The 22939-nt window shown below is 45.1% G+C and overlaps 1 protein-coding gene across 1 annotated transcript in view; it reads right to left on the bottom strand.

Annotated features, from left to right (window-relative positions):
* LOC124788960 overlaps window positions 1–22939 on the bottom strand; it is a 400179-nt gene that overhangs the window by 253957 nt on the left and 123283 nt on the right. The window contains exon 6 of the mRNA XM_047256249.1: window positions 15878–16066. Within this exon, the coding sequence (XP_047112205.1) occupies window positions 15878–16066 (189 nt within the window). The remainder of the gene's footprint in view (window positions 1–15877; window positions 16067–22939) is intronic.

Below are 22939 nucleotides of genomic sequence, written 5' to 3'. Positions count from 1 at the left end.
GGTAGGAGCACAGTCTTAGTGTTTCGACCAACAAGGCTAGAGTCACAGCAAGTTACAGTTAGCAGGACCAGAATTTATCGCGAGTGTAATCTGAAAAGCACTGGTTCATATTTCTTATTAACAACACTGATAATTTATTTGTTACTTTGGTAAATGTTGTGCAACTAAGTAACCCAGGTGTCAATTTGATGTTGAGATTACTTTGGTTTTCATCTCATTTTCAATAGCCATTTGTGTCTATCACAAAACTGTGTCTCGTTGGACAACAATACAGATCCATAGTGAAGTAGCGTCCGATTTGAATGTTGTTTAGCCTATTAAAAATGGACAGCTTCGTGTGTTCGTGTGGCACTGTTAGAAGTAGCCTTTTGCGAGGTACCCGACTCCAGAAGTCACTTGCGTGGAGCTGTATCCAAAATGATCCTTCGGAAGCTTGTTGCAATGGCCTCACGTTCACTACATCAGCAATTCCTATCGAGTTTAAACCGACTGTCATTGTCAACGTGTGCGCCTCGTATCTAACCCCAGTCGGTTAGGTCCCTATGCATAAGCCGTGATTCATTGTTGCGAGTGGTACACCATTACCTGTAGACTTGTTGTTCAGCCCGCATACGTATACCAACAACTCAAGCTACTTCATTGGCGGCTTGGTCATGGCCACCTTCAGACACGATAACTTCTTTCTGCCATCCTGTCACGTCTCCACGTCAGCTCATCTTACCGCTCTGACACCATACGACGATTGACACATACACTTCATTTCATTCCCATGACTTGCGGAGCGATGGAGGGTAACATGACTGCACGGAACCAGTTCTACAACTATACCCGATTTACAAAGAAGAACGTTTTCTTTTAAGGGCTGACTAATATTTTGTCTGTGAACTTAGAACTGGTCAAAACCAAACATTCTTATAAATATATACACAAATCAAAAAAAAGTTTGCATCACCTCGGTTCCGAGAGTTCCGGGACCTGTACAGAAAAATGTAAAAGAGGTCAACATAAACATCATTTCCGCCCTTTTCATTGCTCATGAAAACCACACATTGCATGCTGTACCACCTTACAGCGAGACCTTCAGAGATGGTGGTCCAGATCGCTGTACGTACTGGTACCTCTAATACCCAGTAGCACGTCTTCTTGCACTGAAGCGTGCCTGTATTCGTCGTGGCATACTATCCACAAGTTCATCAAGGCACTGTTGGTGCAGATTGTCCCGCTCTTTAAGGGCGATTCGGCGTAGGCCCCTCAGAGTGGTTGGTGCGTCACGTCGTCCATAAACAGCCGCTTTCAATCTATTCCAGACAAGTTCGAAAGGGTTCATGTCTGGAGAACATGCTGGCCACTCTAGTTGAGCGATGTCGTTATGCCGGAATGTGTGGCCGAGCGGTTCTAGGCGCTTCCGTCTGGAACCGCGCGACCGCTACGGCCGCGGGTTCGAATCCTGCCTCGGGCATGGATGTGTGTGATGTTCTTAGGTTAGTTAGGTTTAAGGAGTTCGAAGTTGTAGGGGACTGATGACCTCAGACGTTAAGTCCCATAGTGCTCAGAGCCATTTGAACCATTTGATGTCATTATCCTCAAGGAAGTCATTCACAAGATTTGCACGCTGGGGGCGTCAACTGTCGTCCATGAAGACGAATGCCTCGCCAATATGCTGTCGATATTGTTGCACTATCGGTCGGAGAATGGCATTCACGTATCGTAGGTGATGCCAATCCTCAGCGGTCTATTCAGCATGTTGTTGGGCTCATCTGTACCGCGCTGCATGGTGTCGTGGTTGCAAAGATGGACCTCGCCATGGACGTCGGGAGTGAAGTTGCGAATCATGCAGCCTATTGCGCACAGTTTGAGTCATAACACGACGTCTTGTGGCCGCACGAAAAGCATTATTCAACATGGTGGCGTTGCTGCCAGGGTTCCCCCGAGCCATAATGCATAGGTAGCGGTCATCCACTGCAGTAGTAGCCCTTGGGCCACCTGAGCGAGGCAAGTCATCGATAGTTCCTGTCTCTCTGTATCTCCTCCATGTCCGAACAACATCGCTTTGGTTCACTCCGAGACGCGTGGACACTTCCCTTATTGAGGGCCCTTCCTGGCACAAAGTAACAATGAGGACGCGATCGAACCGCGGTATTGACCATCTAGGCATGGTTGAACTACAGACAACACGAGCCATGTACCTCATTCCTAGTGGGATGACTGGAACTGATCGGCTGTCGGACCCCCTCCGTCTAATAGGCGCTGCTCATGCATGCTGGGGCGGGTTTAGTGACATCTCTGAACAGTCAAAGGGACTGTGTCTGTGATACAGCATCCACAGTCAGCGTCTATCTTTGGGAGTTCTGGGAACCGGGGTGTTGCAAAACTTTTTTTGATGTGTGTCTTAAGAAAGAGAGGCAGATAGGTCGCGAAATGGAAACTACAGTGAAAGAACAGATGTGTTGGGCAGTGTCTGTAGTATGTCTGTCGATCGCATCACGTCACTCTTTTCAGTTCTGAGCACACAGTGAGCACGTATAACGCCTAGAACAATACTGTCTCCAAGTATGGGTGCCCGCTGCGAAGTTTCGCTTGATTTCACGCAACCTCATATAACATAATTTTCATGCATTTCCTTTTTCATGACATTTCTGAGCCGCACACTGCTGGCGCAATTAGGAGGAGGAGGAGGAGAATAGTGTTTAACGTTCTGTCGACAACGAGGTCATTAAAGACGGAGCACAAGCACCCATTAGGGAAGCATGGAGGGAGGAAATCGGCCGTGCCCTTTCAAAGGAACCACCCCTGCATTTGCCAGAAGCGATGGCAAATCACGCAAAACCTAAATCAGGATGGCCGAATGCGGTTTTGAACCGTCGTCCTCCTGAATGCGGGTCCAGAGTGCTAACTGCTTCGGTCGCAGTGAGGAAGCCTCTGCAGCGTTTCCGTTGGTAAGTGTTTCATCACCCACCATACATCTCGTGCTTGGCTCCCTTTGATGTTCATCTCTGCTCACATGAACCGCTGCCTATGTGACAACATTTTGGCTCACGCAACGAACTGCTACCGGCGTAGATAAGTGACGGAAAGAACAGGCTGCTGAATTCTGTGGCGAGGGTATTGGAAAGTTGGTACAACGCTACGGCAAATGTCGAAGTCGGAGCGCTGACTATTGAGAGAAGTAGCTGGAAGGGGTGGCAAACTATTGCAAATAAAACAGATTTGTTGTTCACTGTGATTTCCATTTCGCTACCAATCGGACATTACTTTCCGAACAGCCCTCGTGAATACTTGTTAACACGTGGACCATTCATTACTACGATAGCCATCTGTGTGAAGACAGTATAGGAAACTGTCACCATGGCTACCAGTTATTCTTACACACAACCTACAGCATTTCTTTTCAAAGTATCACGAACTTGGGCGAACACCCTGGCTGTCATCGGATTTCGTTACGTGCATGAGACACCCACGTGCGCGCGTAGTGTATGGGTGTGGAATACACAATTGACTTTAAATATTCCCATAGACAGAAATTTAAGGGATTACCGTTAGGTGAAAGAAGAGGTCACCGTATCGGACCTCCTTGGTCAATGCATTGCTCATTAAACGTTTAACTTAGGTACAGTCGTACAAGGAGGAGAAAACGGGTGCTATCCCGTAGTGTATGAACTACATCTGTCGTCTATCTGCAAGAGGAACAGTCTCAAATAATGTGATAGATTTATCAAACAGAAATTGGTGGCAAATAGCACAAGTTAATTTGACCGGGAAAGTGTGTCGCTGAGTCTATCACCCACAGTTCCAGAGGTCGTGCTGATACTGAAACAAACCTGGTGCCTTCCTTCCTTGATCGTTCAAGGATTTGAATCTGCCTGGACTTACAAGCGAGAGTTCGTGGGAGGCATTATCCTGCAACATAATGATACCGTCCGTCAACATTCTTGACAGCGCACTTCAATTTTTGCGTGCGTTAATGGAAGCGTGCCATCAAGTACAAACGCCCAAGAATGTCGATGGTCGACCTTTATTCTGTTGTAGGATAATGCTTGTCCACATGTTGCCAAGGCTGTTTCGACTGCAGAGGTTTCGCTAGGAAGCCCTTACACATCCTCCATACAGTCCCGATAAGGCCACAAGAGATTTCCAAATCTTTGGAGCCCTGAAGAAAGACATTCGTGGTCGTCGATTTGCTTCGGACGAAGAGGTACACGCCTGGGTACTATCATGGTTCTGTAAGCAACCGTAAATATTTTCCCACGATGAAGGCACTAACAGCCTTGTCTCGCAGTGTGACAAATATGTCCACAGTTACGGCGATTACTTCTGAAACCGTTTACTTACTTTTTTCATCTGTCTCGTTTTCATTTGACTGCCCTTTTTAGTTTTTGTGACAATTCATTGCCCCACTTTGTATCAATCCATCCTCGTTCGTAAATAAAGGAGTAAACTTCAGATCTTCAACACTCCGTTTTAGAATACATTAGTAGTACTCAAATTTCACTTGGCGACCTTGCAGCCTAGAGTTTGCAGACGCAGTAAGCGATATTGATAAAACAAACGTTTCGCAGAATTGGCTTCACGAGACCTACGGTTACGGTTTCAGCAGCTCCAAGTCTTCGCACACTTTTCTCAGATCCATCTACAGTACACTCCATGTCCGGTCTGCGAACTGTGCGAAGCCTACGGCGACCCTTTATCAATATTCGTCAGTTTTGTCCAGGCACTTACAGGCACGGTACCATTCGCATTTTTTAAGATACATAGACTTACGTGTTCGGTGTACATGACAGGTGCCTGGTCATCAGCGCCTTTTGCTAATCCGTAGCAGAATACAATTTCCCTGTTTACATTATTCACAGTCCACGGAATTCACGAATCCTGTTCTGAAGCAACAAAATCTCAAAACTACATGCACGAAGTGGCTGACGAAGAAGACAGTAATACGAGGGATGAATGAAAAGTAATGCCTCCACCTTCATTAATTGGGTTTGGATGGGAATATTTTAATAAATCAAAAGCAGAAATAATCCTTAGAATGTGATCTTTAGTTACCAATATTCACTTTTCCACATAATCACCAGCCAATTGGATACATTTCTATCAACGATGAACAAGTTTTCTGAAGCCACCACGGAAGAAGTCGACACTGTTTCCGCAACCACAGTCTCACAGTTGTCTCAACATCTTCATCAGGAGCATAATGATGTCCCCGCAGATCATCTTTCACTATCGGGAACAGATGGAAGTCAGACGGTGCTGAATCTGAACTGTATGGAGGATGCCGTACGGTGGTGAGATTCAGTTTCTGAAGTTATGTTGTGGTGGAAGTGTGTGGTTTGGCATTATCATGCTGCAGAAAAACATTTCCCTTTTCCTTTCGGACCCTTGTTAGCCGTCGTTTCATAGTTCGCAGCGTTGTGATGTAACGCTCTCGATTAATTGTTGTTCCACGATCAAGGAAATCAACATAGCACCATCTGCGTACCAGAACGCTGTGGCCATGATTTTTCCAGCTGAGGGCAGCGTCTTGAATTTATTTTTCTGGAGCGAGTTTTTGTGTCGATATTCTATAGACTGACGTTTCGTCTCCGGGTCGTAATGGTGCACCCACATTTCGTCTCCTGTCACAATTGAATGCAGAAAGGCGTCGCCTCCATTCTCGTAACGCGAGAGGAGTTCCTGGCAAATTTCAAGTCTGTGCACTTTCGTTTCATGAGTCAGCATCCGGGGTACCCATCGTGAACAGCTCTTCCGATAGCCAAGCAAAGCAATAATGTGACCCACACATTCTTGTAAAAAATCTGTGTCTGTAAGGTGATGGAGCGCATGGTTAACGCTCGGTTAGTTTGGATCCTTGAATCTCGACGGCTACTTACCAATGTTCAATGCGGCTTTCGTCGCCGCCGCTCCGCTGTTGACCACCTTGTGACCTTGTCGACATTCATCATGAACAACTTTTTGCGAAAGCGCCAAACGGTAGCCGTGTTCTTCGGTTTGAAGAAGGCTTATGATACCTGTTGGAGAGGAGGTATCCTCCGCACTATGCACAGGTGGGGTCTACGCGGTCGCCTGCCCCTTTTTATGGATTCCTTTTTAACAGACAGAAAGTTTAGGGTACGTGTGGGTTCCGCCTTGTCCGACGTCTTCCTCCAGGAGAACGGAGTGCCTCAGGGCTTGAGCGTAGCCCTTTTTGCCATAGCGATCAATCCTATTATGGATTGCATTCCACCTAATGTCTCAGGCTCTCTTTTTGTCGATGACTTCGCGATCTACTGCAGTGCCCAGAGAACATGCCTCCTGGAGCGCTGTCTTCAGCGTTGTCTAGACAGCCTGTACTCATGGAGTATGGCAAACGGCTTCCGGTTCTCTGAAGAGAAGACGGTTTGCATCAACTTTTGGCGATATAAAGCGTTCCTTCCGCCTTCCTTACATCTCGGTCCCGTTGTTCTCCCATTCGTGGAAACAACTAAGTTTCTAGGACTCGCACTGGACAGGAAACTTTGTTGGTCTCCGCACGTCTCTTATTTGGCTGCCCGTTGTACACGTTCCCTTAATGTCCTCAAAGTTCTTAGTGGTTCATCTTGGGGAGCGGATCCCACTGTCCTGCTTCGCTTGTATCGGTCCATAGTCCGATCGAAGCTGGATTATGGGAGCCTCGTCTATTCGTCTGTTCGGCCATCCTTCTTACGCCGCCTCAACTCCATCCACCATAGGGGGTTACGTCTTGCGACCGGAGCCTTCTACACTAGTCCCGTCGAGAATCTTTATGCTGAAGCAGCCGAATTACCATTGACCTACCGGCGCGACGTACTGCTTTGTCGGTATGCCTGCCGGCTGTTGTCAATGCCCGACCACCCCTCTCATCAGTCCTTCTTCGCCGATTCTCTCGACCGTCAGTATGGGTTGTATGTGTCTGCCCTGCTGCCCCCTGGAGTCCGCTTTCGTCGCCTGATTCGACAATTGGATTTTGCCCTCCCTACCACCTTCAGAGAGGGTGAGAGCCCGACTCCACCTTGGCTCCAGGCTCCGGTTCATATTTATCTCGACCTCAGCTCGCTCCCGAAGGAGGGTACTCCGGCTGCAGTGTATTGCTCACGGTTTGTCGAACTTCGTGCGCGACTTGCCAGTCACACCTTTATTTACACTGATGGCTCCAAAACTGACGATGGTGTCGGCTGTGCCTTTGTCGTCGGGGCCGTCACCTTTAAATACCGGCTCCTCGACCAATGTTCGAGCTTTACGGCCGAGCTTTTTGCTTTCCATCAGGCCGTTCAGTATGCCCGCCGCCACCGCCATTCATCGTATGTACTCTGTTCTGATTCACTCAGTGCTCTTCAGAGCCTTGGAGCTCCATATCCGGTCCATCCCTTGGTGCAACGGATCCAGCAGTCCCTCCATTCTTTTGCTGATGGTGGCTCTCCTGTCAGCTTTCTGTGGGTTCCCGGCCATGTAGGAGTGCCTGGGAATGAGGCTGCTGATGCTGCAGCCAAGGCTGCAGTCCTCCTGCCTCGGCCAGCCTCCCATTGTGTTCCGTCATCTGATGTTAGTGGGGTTGTTTGTAAGAGGCTTGTGTCGTTGTGGTGGATGCTTGGTCCTCACTTCAAGGAAACAAGCTCCGGGCAGTAAAACCATTCCCAACTGCTTGGACAACCTCCTCCCGACCATCTCGGCGAGAAGAGGTCCTTCTGACCAGGTTGCGGATTGGGCATTGCCGGTTTAGCCACCGCTACCTGCTCTCCGGTGACCCAGCCCCGCAGTGCCCTTGTGGTCATGTATTAACAGTGCGCCATGTTTTATTGTCGTGTCCCCGTTTTAGTCAATCTCGTGTTGTCCTGTCTCTGCCATCTACTTTACAGGATATTTTAGCTGATGATGCTCAAGCAGCTGCTCGTGTTCTTCGTTTTATTACTCTGACTGGCTTATCCAAAGACATCTAACTCTTTCACTTATTTTATCTGCATCTTTGTAAGAACTTTCTGGTGTCCCCCCCCCCCCCTGAGTTTTACTAGATTCTATGTGCTCTAACAGTTGTGACTGGGCGCTAATGATCTCAGTAGTTGAGCGCCCTTAAACCCCCCCCCCCCCCAAAAAAAAACATTCTTGTAAAAAGCCGATTGTGTTAGCAATTTCTCTCTGAGTGATACGACGATTGTCGTGAATCAATCTGTCAACATTTTTCTTGTGAAACTCGGTGGTTGCTGTCACAGGACGGCCAACTCTTTGTCTGTCACGCTGGTCAGATGTTCCCGCCTCAACATCTTCAAACTTACTCGCCCAACGACGCACAGTACTCATTTCAACACAATCACCATAAACTGCTTTCATTCTCTGATGAATCTCCTTTGCGGTGACATCTTCTGCTGTCAAGAATTCAATGACTGCACGTTGCTTAAATGGCATTGACCGACCGTCTGCGCAGGATTCCATACTTTACACTGCAACAACACAATCGTTCAATGCTAAGGCTTCCCGTCAACTGAAGCTGTAGAGAAGAGGCTACGGAACAAGCCAGTACCTGCCGCATACCAATGCTGCCAACTGTTGAAGAGTCACGAAGGTGGAGACATTACTTTTCAGTCAATCCTCGTAGAAAGTGCTATGTCTGATAGCAGCACCCCAGTCGGAGGGCTAAGTACAGAGACAAACACAGTCAATAAGAAACGGGCAATAACGACCATCCTCTGCCCACTTCTTCACCGGAGAAGACATGTTCCGCCATTCTATGTGTTTTCACTCTGTAACTCATAACCAAGCAATGAGGTATTGCCCATGTGACAGTAGTCCAAAGAAGCCGTCTCGTTCAGCGGTAAATAAAGCCGGATAGCAAGTGTCTCACTGAGCTTCCTAGGGACATACTGAGCACACGACTTGGAGCAATTAAGAGTCTCCGTAACAATTATATATTGTATCTGACATTGCTATTCAATTCTATAGCCAAAAGTTGGAAACAAAAACGCTGGAAGATGGAAAAAACTTAATTGAGTCCACCATTCCCATAACAAGCACTCATTCTGGGAGGGTCAGAGTACGTCTCGCAAGCGGCTTAATAGTCAGAATATTCCTGTGAAATTGGATTATACAAGGTTAAGTAAGTCTTTGTATCTTCATTGAAATAAAGTAAACTAACATTTTACATGTTATAATTCCACTCCATCTCCTCCTGGAACGAACCAAAGAACCCAGAGTCTTGCCGGCGAATGTATTTTTGTACGCCACAATAAACTGTCTTGCTCCAAGCGCCGTTCTCATTGCACAAGTGATGCGATATGTTTCAATTATCACCACCTCTTCACACTTTTAACAAGTTACGCCACTTTTTGCTTCCAATGTTACAATTCAGGCAAATATTTTCACGAAATACTTCCAAGAATTAAATTTGTATTCGATGTTAGAAAATTTCTCTTTTTATCAGAAAACTTTTCTTGCCTTTGTCAATCGCAATCCTCTTTATTGCTGCCAACAGTAGTTTGTTTTCTGTCCAAGTAACAAAAATTACCTACTGTTTTTAATCTTTCTTTTGCGAATCTTATCCCTTCGGAATCACTTGATTTGACTGCATTCCCTTACTCTTGTTTTACTTTTGCGGATCATCATCCCTTCCACTCACCTGAGTTTACAAGTCCACGCTTATACATTCAGGAAAAATTAAATGTTTTATTTCTCCTCCCTGAACTTTAATTTCCTATCCAAATTTATGCTTGCCTTCCTTTACAGGATGTTCAGTCTCTCTTTCATGTCCTTCGACTCTTGTAACTGCAGTTGCCATCTCATGTTGTTACCGGCAGTGGCTTCCGCGGTGCAGTTTGCTAGTTAGTTCGCACGCACGATCATTAACCAACATGCATAGATTCGAGATAGCAATAATGCAGCAACAAATGGCGTTTTACTCTGCCGGTTTGATCAGGTTTAATTAAGTTACAGCTGTATGACATCATTTTCGTCGAGAGTACAGTTTTGCGCCTCCAACAGTTCCAAACATTCGACGACGGAAGCAGCAGTTTCAAGACATCGTTTGTTTGTTTAAGGTTAAAGCCACAGGCTGCACCGTGTGCTCGTTCAAGAAATAGAGCGCATTTAACATTTACACGTAGTCCACAGAAGTCTGAGTATTATTCTAAAATCGTTCTGGGTATAGAGATGGACGACAACAATTTACTTTCTCGTTTATTGTTCAGCCATGAGGCTACGTTCCACTTAAGAGAAAAAGTGAACCACTTCAGCGTATGGTTTGGGGAACACAACAGCAACATAACATAGTCAAGCACGGGGGGATTCGAAAGATTCTTGTCTATAGCGGGGTATCCTGAGAAAATATTTACGGTTCGCTCTTTTTTTGCGGAAACGACTTACGGGAATCACGTACCTGGACGTTCTGATCTGACTTTATCCAAAAATTTCGAAATGCTGAAAATTTCACTTTTCAACAGTATAGAACACCACCGCACTGACACGCGACACGAGCTGATTCAATGACATCTCGGCACGAAGTGCCGTTTCGACATCCATTTCATCCTGACCTTCAGGTTATCAGATTTCACAGTAAGTGACCTTCCTTCCGTGGGGGTTCGTGAAAGACTCCATCTTTGGGCTTCCACTACCGAGAGCTTTGCGTACACTGCTACGTCAGGTAGCAACAGAAGTGAAAGCAGCCACTACAGACATGCTCCTAAGAGTATGGAATGAGTTTGACTATCGCCTGAATGTCTTGCGTCTCGTGCAGGGCACATATGATATTTGTGAAAGGTAAATGAAATCTTTGATCCTAAATGTAATAACAAAAAGGTTGTATCTGCAGGCATGTAAACGATGCAACCTTATTAAGTTGATTTTTTGAACAAAAACTTTTAGTTTCGGTATCTACTTCCATGAACCACGGACTTTGCCGTCAATGGGGTGGCTTGCGTGTCTCAGCGATACAGATAGCCGTACCGCAGGTGCAACCACAACAGAAAAACGTGTCGTTCATGAAGAGGGTCAGCAGACTTTTCAGTACTTGCAGGGGCAATACTCTGCATGAGTGACTGATCTGGTTCTGTAACATCAACCAAAACGGCCTTGCTGTGCTGGTACTGCGAGCGGCTAAAAGCAAGGGGAAACTACAGCCGTAATTTTTTCTGAGGACATGCAACTCTACTGTATGGTTAATTGATGATGGCGTCCCCTAAGGTGCAATATTCAGGAGGTAAAATAGTCCCCCATTTCGGATCTCCGGCTGGAGACTACTCAGGAGGATGTCGCCATCAGGAGAAACAAAACTCGCATTATACGGATCGGAGCGTGAATTGTTAGATTCTTTAACTGACCGGGTAGGTTAGAAAATTTAAAAAGAAAAATCGATAGAGCGAAGTTAGATATAGCGGGGATTAGTGAAGTTCGGTGGCAGGAGGAACATGACTTCTGGTCAGGTGAATACAGGGTTATAAATACAAGTAGAAAATCAAATAGGAGTAATGCGGGAGTGGGTTTAATAATCAATATCAAAATAGAAATGCAGGTAAGCTACTATGAACAGCGTAATGAACGCATTATCTCAGTCAAGATAGACACGAAGCCCACGCCTATCACTGTAGTACAAGTTTACATGCCGACTAGTTCCGCAGATGATGAAGAGATTGAAGAAATGTATGATAAGAAAAAGATATTATTCAGATGGTTAAAGGAGAAGAAAATGAAATTGTGATGGGAGACTGCAATTCGATAGTAGGAAAAGGAAGAGGAGGAAAAATGGTAGGTGAATATGACTGGGTGAAAGAATAAAGGAGGAAGCCGTCTGGTAGAATCTTGCAAAGAGCGTAATTTAATCATCGCAAACATTTGTTTTAAGAATCATAAAAGAAGGTTGATTACTTGGAAGAGACCTGAAGACATTGGAAGGTTTCAGATTAATTAAATAATGGTAAGACAGAGATTTAGGAAACACATTTTAAATTGTAAGTCATTTCCAAGGGCAGATGTGGACTCTGACCAGAATTTATTGGTTATGAACTGAAGATTAAAACTGAAGAAATCGCAAAGAGGTAGGAATTAAGGAGATGAGACCTGATAAGTTGAAACAACCAGAAGTTTTAGAGAGTTTCAGAGGGAGCATTAGGGAACGATTGACAAGAACAGGGGAGAAGAATACAACAGAAGAAGAACGGGTGGCTTTGAGAGATGAACTAGTGAAGGCAGCAGAGGATCAAATATGTACAAAGACAAGGCTTAGTAGAAATCCTTGGATAACACAAGAGATATTCCATTTAAGTTATGAAAGAAGAAAATTTAAAAATGCAGCAGATGAAGCTGGCGAAAGGGACGACAAATTTTTAAAAAATGAGATTGACGGGAAGTGCAGAATTGCTAATCAGAAGACAAATGTAAGGATTCAGAAGCATGCTTCACTAGGGGAAAGGTAGATACCGCCTACAGGAAAATTAAAGAAGCTTTTGGGGAAAAGAGAAACAGCTATATGAATATCAAGCGTTCATATGGAAAACCAGTCCTAAGCAAAGAAGGGAAAGCTGAAAGGTTGAAGGAGTATGTAGAGAGATGAAAGCAATGTTACACAAAGGCTAGAGGTCATGGTGAAAATGAGACGGGAGGTATGATACAGAGAGAAGAATTTGACTGAGCTCAGAAAGATCTAAGTTGAAATAGGGCCCCAGAAGTATATGATACTCCGTCAGAACTACTGATAGCCTTGGGAGAGCCAGGCATGACAAAACTCTTCTATCTGGTATGCACGATATATGAGGCAGACGAAATACCCTCAGACTTCAAGAAGAATGTAATCATTCAAAGCCGCGCGGGATTAGCCTAGCGGTCTCAGGCGCTGCAGTCATGGACTGTGCGGCTGGTCCCGGCGGAAATTCGAGTCCTCCCTCGGGCATGGGTGTGTGAGTTTGTCCTTAAGATAATTTAGGTTAAGTAGTGTGTAAGCTTAGGGACTGATGACCTTAGCAGTTAAGTCCCATAAGATTTCACACACATTTGAACATTAGAACAATAATTCAAATTCCAAAGAAATAAGTGCTAACAGGTGTGAAATTACCGAATTATCACGAATTGTTTACAGAAAAATGGAAGAACTCGGGGAAGATTAGTTAACATTCCGACGAAGTGTACGAAAACGCGAGGCAATATTGACATTACGACTTATCTGAGTTAAGGAAAGACATAACTTCATTTATAGCGCTTGCAGACTTGGAGAAAGATTCGAAATCCTGAAGGTAGCAGGCGTAAAATACAGGGACCGAAAGGCTATTTATAACAAGTACAGAAATCGGACGACAGTTATAAGAGTCGAGGGGCATGAAAAGGAAGCACCAATTGAGGATGGAGTGAGGCAGCGTTATGGCCTATCCCCGATGTTATTCAATATGTACATTGGACAAGCAGTAAAGGAAACCAAAGACAAATTTGGAGAGGGAATTAAAGTTCAGGGAGAAGAATTAAAAGCTTTGAGGTTTGCTGATGACCGCGTCATTCTGTCAGAGACAGCAAAGTATTTGGAAGAGCAGTTGCACGGAATGGACAGATATAAGTTAAATATCAACAAAGCAAAACAAGGATAACGGAATGCAATCGAATTAAATCAGGTGACGTTAAGAGAATTAGATTAGAAAACGAGGAACTTAAAGTAGTAAATGAGTTTTACTATTTGGGGAGCAAAATAATTTATGATGGCCGAAGTAGAGAGGACATAAAATGCAGACTGGCAATGGCAAGAAAGGCTTCCTGAAGAAGAGAAATTTGCTAACATCGAAGACAGATTTATGTGTTAGGAAGTCCTTTCTAAGGTATTTTTCAGGAATGTAGCTATGTAAGGAAGAATGGATGATAAACTGTTTAGACAACAATAGACTAGAAGCTTTCGAAATGTGGTGCTACAGAAGAATGTTGGAGATTAGATGGTTCGATCACGTAACTAATGAGGATGTTGTAGCGGCCCCTTATTGATAGAGGGCCTGCAGAACCGACATGTAAGATGGGTTGCTGACCCCCAATCAGGAGCGCGGAGAGAAACATCGCCAGCGGACAGAAACAATAACAGACTTTCCAAATAAACTCGGAAGTACTTCGCCAGACAACATGTTACAGTGTTCCACCAATCGAAACTCATATGACTGATGTAGCATTCCGCCGACCTGGCTTTATAAGCACGCCTAGGCCGTCAGACCGGCCCCCTTTTTTTCCCGTCATCTGTCCAGGTCCCCCCCTGCCCCCCGCCCCATCTGCCCATGGCTGTGGTGTGTCATCTTCGAGCCGACATTTTAGTGCAGTGTTTCCAGTGATTGTTAACTGTTATGCGTCTTTTCCGAAGTGTTGCGAACGGACATCATACTGTTGCTGGGTGTGATTTTTATATCTCTTCCGAACAGAAACCAGACTGTCGCCGTGTTTTTTAATTGTCTGTCTACTATTTTACCTGTCTGCTTCCTGCGTATTTTATTAGCATCGCCCACCCTTTGTAAAATGGCGGAAAATTGTGGAAAGTTGAAACATAAAACAATTTAAGTCACCGTTTTATCTACTGCTTTTATTGTTTCTTATCTTCATATGTTTCCAAAATTCTGTAGGCTGAAGAGAAGCGTACTAAGCTGCTGCCAGCCCGTCCCCCTCGGGGGAATCGAAATTCAATAAAGGAAAAAAAATCAGACCTGCAGTGTTTACCAACCACTAGGAACAGCTCCGGCCAGTACTTACGTGGGCCCTAGCGTTGTATTCACTCGCCGTAGCATTGTAGTAGCACGCTTTATTTTGTGTTTTGTAGAGTAGGTTTTGGTCAGTATTTCTTTCATTGACATGTTTCCTTATCTGGTTTGCCACTATAAGAGTTGTGTTTTTTTCTGTTTCTTCTTGCGTTTAACGCTTAGTGTATGCCAAGAAGGCGTTTTTCTTTAATTAAAATAAAGTGTGGTGAAATGGACTGTTAGTTCTTTCCTGCCGACCGCAAGACACTACAGAGGAAGTACCAAACAGAACTGGCGAGACAAATTTGTGGCACGACTTCACCAAAAGAACAGATGCGTTAATAGAAAATATTTTGAGACGTCAAGGGATCATCAATTTAGTATTGGAGGGAAGTGTGGTGGGTAAAAGTCGTAGAGAGAGGCCAAGAGATGAACGCAGCAGGCAGATTCAAAAAATGGCTCTAAGCGTTGTGGGACTTAACATCTGAGGTCATCAGTCCTCTAGAACTTAGAACTACTTAAACCTAACTAACCTAAAGACATCACACACATCCATGCCCGAGGCAAGATTCGAACCTGCGACCGTAGCGGTCGCGCGGTTCTAGACTGCAGCGCCTAGAACCGCTCAGCCACACCGGCCGGCGCAGGCAGATTCAGAAAGATGTAGGTTGCAGTGATTATTCGGAAGTGAAGAGGCTCGCACAGGATAGGGTAGCACGATGTGCAGCCCTAACCAGGTTGGAAACCTTTTAACGTGAATCACCTGTATATATGACAGCTGCGCCAAGGTACTCCCGTTTTATATATTTTGTACTCGCTATTACCGCCCTCTGTACTGTCCATATCGCTATGCTATGACTTTTGTCATCTCAGTGTAATAGAAAAACAGCTAAACGCGACGAAATCGTTATGGCGTCTGTCGCATCGAGTGAGACGTCATTCCAACGACATTTAACAGTAAGGCGGGCGTGTCGCTTGTTTCTCCCTCAGACGAACAACTACAGTATCCATCTTGACAGAGTGCTACGACAACGCCCCTTGCGGAAACAGGTTGAATTACATTTGAAAATAAGGGAGAAGAATGTTTCTACGAACGCCGTGGGTAGCGTAGATGTAAAAAGAAGGTATTGTGCATATATTTCGGAGCGAGCCTCGTGCCTTCATTCATATCATAAGATGTATTGGTGTGAAACGGGCTAAATGCTGTGGGAACTCACGACGTTGAGCAGCGTCTTGTTCTTGATGAGGCGGTCCTGCACGTCCTGCGGCCGCAGTGCCAACTGCCTCTGGTGGGAGGCCTGGACGGGCGCGGGCCCCCGCGTCACCGCCGCGCCGTCCGCTAGAGACAGCTCGTCCAGCTTCTGCAGCGCGCCCTTGTACGTTTCCACCATCCGCTGGAACTCCACCTGCCGACACACCGTCCACATTTTCGCTGGAAACAAGTATTATAGTACAACGTGTGAGGTTTCTAGTTTATCTCTGGTATTCGAGGAAAGTGGATGGGATCTTAATATTTTCAGTAGCTCGCATCAGAGAAATGAAATGAAATACGGGAATGGCTTTATTGACCAGGAGACCCCATTCGGGAAGTTGGCCACTTGTTGCAAGTCTTTTTATACAGGGTGTTACAAAAAGGTACGGCCAAACTTTAAGGAAACATTCCTCACACACAAAGAAAGAAAATATGTTATTGGACATGTGTCCGGAAACGCTTACTTTCCATGTTAGAGCTCATTTTATTACTTCTCTTCAAATCACATTAATCGTGGAATGGAAACATACAGCAACAGAACGTACCAGCGTGACTTCAAACACTTTGTTACAGGAAATGTTCAAAATGTCCTCCGTTAGCGAGGATACATGCATCCACCCTCCGTCGCATGCAGCCCTGGAGAATGGCGTATTGTATCACAGCCGTCCACAATACGAGCACGAAGAGTCTCTACATTTGGTACCGGGGTTGCGTAGACAAGAGTTTTCAAATGCCCCCATAAATGAAAGTCGAGAGGGTTGAGGTCAGGAGGGCGTGGAGGCCATGGAATTGGTCCGCCTCTACCAATCCATCGGTCACCGACTCTGTTGTTGAGAAGCGTACGAACACTTCGACTGAAATGTGCAGGAGCTCCATCGTGCATGAACCACATGTTGTGTCGTACTTGTAAAGGCACATGTTCTAGCAGCACAGGTAGAGTATCCCGTATGAAATCATGATAACGTGCTCCATTGAGCGTAGGTGGAAGAACATACTGACGAAACTAAAATGAGCTCTAACATGGAAGTTAAGCGTTTCCGGACACATATCCACATAACATCTCTTCTTTATTTGTGTGTAAGGAACGTTTCCTGAAAGTTTGGCTGTACCTTTTTGTAACAGCCTGTATAACATCACTTCGACGACTTTACGATAAAATGATAAGGATAAAATGATGATAAGGATAACCGGGAGTACTATTGGGTGAGGTGGTACCTTTAAACTGGTTGTCGTTTCTGCTTTTCTTGACCGTGCGCCCTATCCCATATCACGTACCTGATAATCCCGCGGCGGTCATATTGTCCTTCTCCACACTGCTGTTGGCTTGCCTGAAATTATCTATCGAAATATGCAAGCGGGTTTAGCGGAGCCACTCAATATTAAAACACAACACTGTCTTATGTCTGGTGTGAACATCTATATTCTGCGATTATATGGAAACCACAGGTTGCACTGTTTGCACTCTAAATCGTAAATGTTTCTCCCAATTAACAGTCCAAAAGATCATTCAGACGAGCGTACGTGTAACCGACACGACGCGGGTGATTGTTGATGATGCGCTCGTCACACATACAGATATCTGGTAATATTCCTCCTTGTCACTAGTAATGATATGTCACTGTTCGTAAAGTTAATTTTTCAGTTCTCAGTTCTCACTTGTACGAGCGTGCGCGTAACCGTCGCGGCGCGGCTGATTGTAGATAATGCGGAAACGCGATGATCGAACGTACGTCCTCACGCTCGCTACAAGACACTGGCACTTGACTGCACTCTTTTTTGGTAACTAATTTCTATTGATTCACATCAGTTCATTCTGGGAGACCGAACACGGCGCGGATGATTGATACTGTGCGACACGTAACGAGAGGATACACAAATACGTTATCGGCGGCACTGCTCATTTTTAATTACATCTAGACCAGGGCTTAACAACTGGCCGGTTTTGAGCGCGAGTACTCGCGTCTGCTCAGGCACGTGCTCGCGAGCAGCTGCAAGGTCGCTGAGTAGGGAGGGAGGGGAGGGAGGGGAAATGCGCGCGCACGTTTGAATAGGACCGCAGCGTGCCTATTGAATTCGCGCCGACTGTGTAACGTTAAAAGTACTACGATCAGCTCTAACAGTCACTTCGCTGGTTAAGAATCATGTCAAGTCGCCGTTGTGTAACCCCAACCATGCTTTCGCAGTTCAACCCCCATTGGGAGGAATTGTATCTGTTTACAGAAAAAGATGATGTTGCAAAATGTTTAGTGTGTCACAAAACGCTGAATTCTTTTAGGAAATTTAATTTGCAGCGACATTATATGTCGTACCACGTGAAAGACTACGGAAGTGGAAAATGTGATGGACCAGATCGTGCACAGGAAGTTATTAAACTTAAAAGGAAGCTATCCGAAGAAGATCTGGACTACGAAGAAAAATCAACTGAGGCAGCTCTCAGACTCAGAATGAGTTACAAAATTGCTTTGCTTTTAGCAAAATCCCTGCTCCCCATCACTGATGGCGATTTAGTAAAAGAATGTTTGGTAGTTGCCGCAGAGCATTTGTGTCCATCTCAAGTTGAACAGTTTCGGATTGTGCCATTATCTAACATGACCATTATGCGTCGCATACAGGACATGGCAGACGACGTCCAGAGCCAGCTTGCAAATATCTATAAAGATTTTATGGCGTATTCTCTATCTCTGGACGAAAGTGTTGATATCACAGGAACAGCGCAGCTTACCATATTTATTAGAGGTGTTAATAGAGATCTTCAGGTGAGGGAGGAGCTCCTCGATGTAGTAGCCATGAAGAACACTACAACCGGAAGTGATATTTTAAGTAGTGTTGGAGAAAGTGTTGAAAATATAGGATTGTCGTGGAATTCTTTAGTTTCAGTGTCTACAGACGGTGCACCAGCGATGACAGGGAAAAAATCAGGTTTCGTCGCGCTGTTGAAGGAGAAAATGCAAAAACTGACCGTGCCGAATGAAACAAGGGGCGTTCACTGGCTGATCCACCAGGAAAACGTATGTGCAAAGAGTATCACTCCAAAAAATGTGATGAGTGTTGTTTTTCGTACAACCAATTATATAAGGAAGCATGGGCTACAACACAGGCAATTTAAAAGCTTTCTTCAGTATGTAGAAAGCCAGTATGGTAGCCTGCCTTATTACAGCGAGGTCCGCTGGCTTAGTCGAGGCGAATTATTAAATCTATTTTTTTGCCTATTAGATGAAATAAATATGTTCATGGAAATAAATAATATGCGTGTTCCTGAACTGAAAGAGCCTTCATGGAAATGTGATCTCGCGTTCTTAGCAGATTTAATTAGCCATCTGAATGCTTTGAACATTTCACTACAAGGTAAAGATCTGCTACTTACTCATTTCATAGATCGAATACGAGCTTTTAAAATTAAATTGACACTTTGGGTGAGTCTGCTGGAAACAGGAAATCTAGCTCATTTTCCTACATTATCATCCATGCAAGATGTTCACAAAGGCTGTGAACGTTATTCACATGCCATTAGGAAGAATTTGATCAACACTTTCAAGATCTGACAGCATTAGATAGTGATTTTGATCTGTTCTCTTCTCCATATTCAGCGAATATTGAAGAGATTCGTCCTGAGCTGCAACTAGAAATTATTGACCTGCAGTGTGACAGAGAATACTGAGACAAATTTCGGAACAAGAAAAACATTTTGGAATCCTACAGAAGCTTCCCTCAGGATAGATTTTCTCGTTTGCACAAACTGGCGGCTACAATAACATCAGTGATCGGTTCCACGTATGTTTGTGAACAACTGTTCTCTGCAATGAAATGTAACAAGACGCGCCTGAAACGCATTGTCTGATCGAAATTTAAACTGCATGCTGCGCCTACAAAGCACAAGAACAATTACTCCGAACATAGACGCAATTGTAAAGGGCAAAAAGTACAAGATAACCGAGAACCCCACACTTCAGTGACACCTTTTATTGTGTAACAGTTCACAAATTAATACGAATGTAGAGGCATACACTAAGCTAATAAAATTATGTGGCACGTGTACATTCTCCTTTATTTGTTTCATTTGTCGCAGTAATAATTCGTGAGTGACATCCCTGCAGGTGGCCGCGGATTTACATTGACTGGCGGCAGCTGTTGTGTGCCCCACGTGACTCTCCCCACTCTCCTCTCTGGTCCGGTAGTGGGGGTAGCGTGCTCGCGCTGCTCCGTGCTCGCGCCTCGCTGCTCACAGCTTGCTCCGCGAGCACTTATGTTGTGAAACCCTGATCTAGACGCACTTTCCTCTGAATTACTTGGATATTTAATCACTTTACTGTAGTACCATTTGTAGCAACACTTCAACCTGAAGCCGGCCGCAGTGGTCTCGCGGTTCTAGGCGCGCAGTCCGGAACCGCGCGGCTGCTACGGTCGCAGGTTCGAATCCTGCCTCGGGCATGGATGTGTGTGATGTCCTTAGGTTAGTTAGGTTTAAGTAGTTCTAAGTTCTAGGGGACTGATGACCACAGCTGTTAAGTCCCATAGTGCTCAGAGCCATTTGAACCATTTTTTTTCAACCTGAGTACTAACCGTGCTTCTTACATGCAGAGCTATACACTACACAACATAACAGTTTCTTGTCCCGTGCTCGACTCTCTAGGCGCGGCTGCCCACAAAGATACTCCACAACTAAACCAGCGATATGACAGTACACATACAACTCAGAACAGCTGAGAAAATCCAGCTCGGTTCACAATCCAACCAAGGACCCTATGATCCAGATACAGGATTGCTAACTAAAGGGGTAAGGGCTGTTTACGTTAATCAGTAGTTTTGTTGCGATGAGTGATGGTCGTGACGGTACTGAAATAAAATGTGGGTTTCCTAAAGTTATTTAATAGCGTTAAACTGAAGAAGAAACAAAATAAATAATCTCTAGTTCGATGCAGCGCAAATTTTGTAACATTTGTAATAATGTCACCTTCCCTCACGTGTCTGCCTGTTACCTGTGGCTGTGTTCATATATCGTAACGAAATGTAGCCTCACTAAAAGCCTCCCACGTCCTACACGTAAAGACACGATGCCTCTGTGCTCGTCATGCAGCCTCTAAGGACGTCAGTGTTGTGAGTCATCAAGCATCTCAGAAGCTATAACATACGCTTTATGCTCAGCAGCAAAAATGTGGCAGGTTTGTGAGTGATATTATACTACTGGCCATTAAAATTGCTACACCAAGAAGAAATGCAGATGATAAACGGGTATTCATTGGACAAATATATTATACTACAACTGACATGTGATTACATTTTCACGCAATTTGGGTTCATAGATCCTGAGAAATCAGTTCCCAGAACAATCACCTCTGGCCGTAATAACGGCCTTGATACACCTCAGCATTGAGTCAAACAGAGCTTGGATGGCGTGTACAGGTACAACTGCCCACGCAGCTTCAACACGATACCACAGTTCATCAAGAGTAGTGACTGGCGTATTGTGACGAGCCAGTTGCGCGGCCACCATTGACCAGACGTTTTCAATTGGTGAGAGATCTGGAGAATGTGCTAGCCACGGCAATCGTCGAACATTTTCTGTATCCAGAAAGGCCCGTACAGGACCTGCAACACGCGGTCGTGCATTATCCTCTTGAAATGTAGGGTTTCGCAGGGATCAAATGAAGAGTAGAGCCACGGGTCGTAACACATCTGAAATGTAACGTCCACTGTTCAAAGTGCCAACAATGCGCACAAGAGGTGACCAAGACGTGTAACCAATGGCACCCCATACCAACACGCCGGGTAATGCGCCAGTATGGCGGTGACGAATGCACGCTTCCAATGTGCGTTCACCGCGATGTCGCCAAACACGGATGCGACCATCATGATGCTGTAAACAGAACCTGGATTCATCCGAAAAAATGACGTTTTACCGTCCGTGCACCCAGGTTCGTCGTTGAGCACACCATCGCAGGCGCTCCTGTCTGTGATGCAGCGTCAAGGGTAACCGCAGCCATGGTCCCTTCTGCTGCAAACGTCGTCGAACTGTTCGTGCAGACGGTTGTTGTCTTGCAAACGTCCCCATCTGTGGACTCAGGGATCGAGACGTGGCTGCGCGATCCGTTACAGGCATGCGGATAAGATGCATGTGACCTCGACTGCTAGTGATACGAGGCCTTTGGGATCCAGCACGGCGTTCCGTATTACCCTCCTGAACCCACCGATTCCATATTCTGCTAACAGTCATTTGATCTCGACAAACGCGAGCAGCAATGTCGCCATACGATAAACCGCAATCGCGATAGGCTACAATCCGACCTTTATCAAAGTCGGAAACGTGATGGTACGCATTTCTCCTCCTTACACGAGGCATCACAACGACGTTTCACCAGGTAACGCCGGTCAACTGCCGTTTGTGTATGAGAAATCGGTTGGAAACTTTGCTCATGTCAGCACGTTGCAGGTGTCGCCACCGGCGCCAACCTTGTGTGAATGCTCTGAAAAGCTTATCATTTGCATATCACAGCATCATCTTCCTGCCGGTTAAATTTCGCGTCTGTAGCACGTCATCTTCGTAGTGTAGCAATTTTAATGGCCAGTAGTGTATCTTGCAGCGCACAGAGGTAGAGATACCGAAAAGGATGAATTTTGAATTATGTTTGGTAAAGACCAATTTCGAAAGTGAAGATGTACAGCTAGAGTTGTTGCTGCATGGCTTGATTGCGCGTAACTGTGATGTGTTTGAACAATGGAAAGTCTTAGTGGATTTTTTTCGTTATTCGTTTGGGTTAGTTAGATCAGTGTCCAGGTGAGAGTAAGTAATCAGTTCGCATGGTTTGCACTCAGAGCTTATAGATTTTTACCACCTCTTTACTATTTTCAGTAATTAACTTCATGGCAGAGAAGTTGTTATAAAAGAGTAATTTATGTAAAAATCATTGTGATTGTTGAGAACTGGCTATCACTCTTTACAATACCATTTTTTAATGGCAATTACTTTAAATCATTCAGCGAGTTCAAATTCCACCACTGTATCGTCACCAAAGAATTTAATATTTTTTGA

Source organism: Schistocerca piceifrons, chromosome 3 (assembly GCF_021461385.2).
Source record: "Schistocerca piceifrons isolate TAMUIC-IGC-003096 chromosome 3, iqSchPice1.1, whole genome shotgun sequence".
Classification (NCBI taxonomy): domain Eukaryota; kingdom Metazoa; phylum Arthropoda; class Insecta; order Orthoptera; family Acrididae; genus Schistocerca; species Schistocerca piceifrons.
Note: the sequence above shows the minus strand (reverse complement) of the source record. Positions and strands in the feature narration are given on the sequence as shown.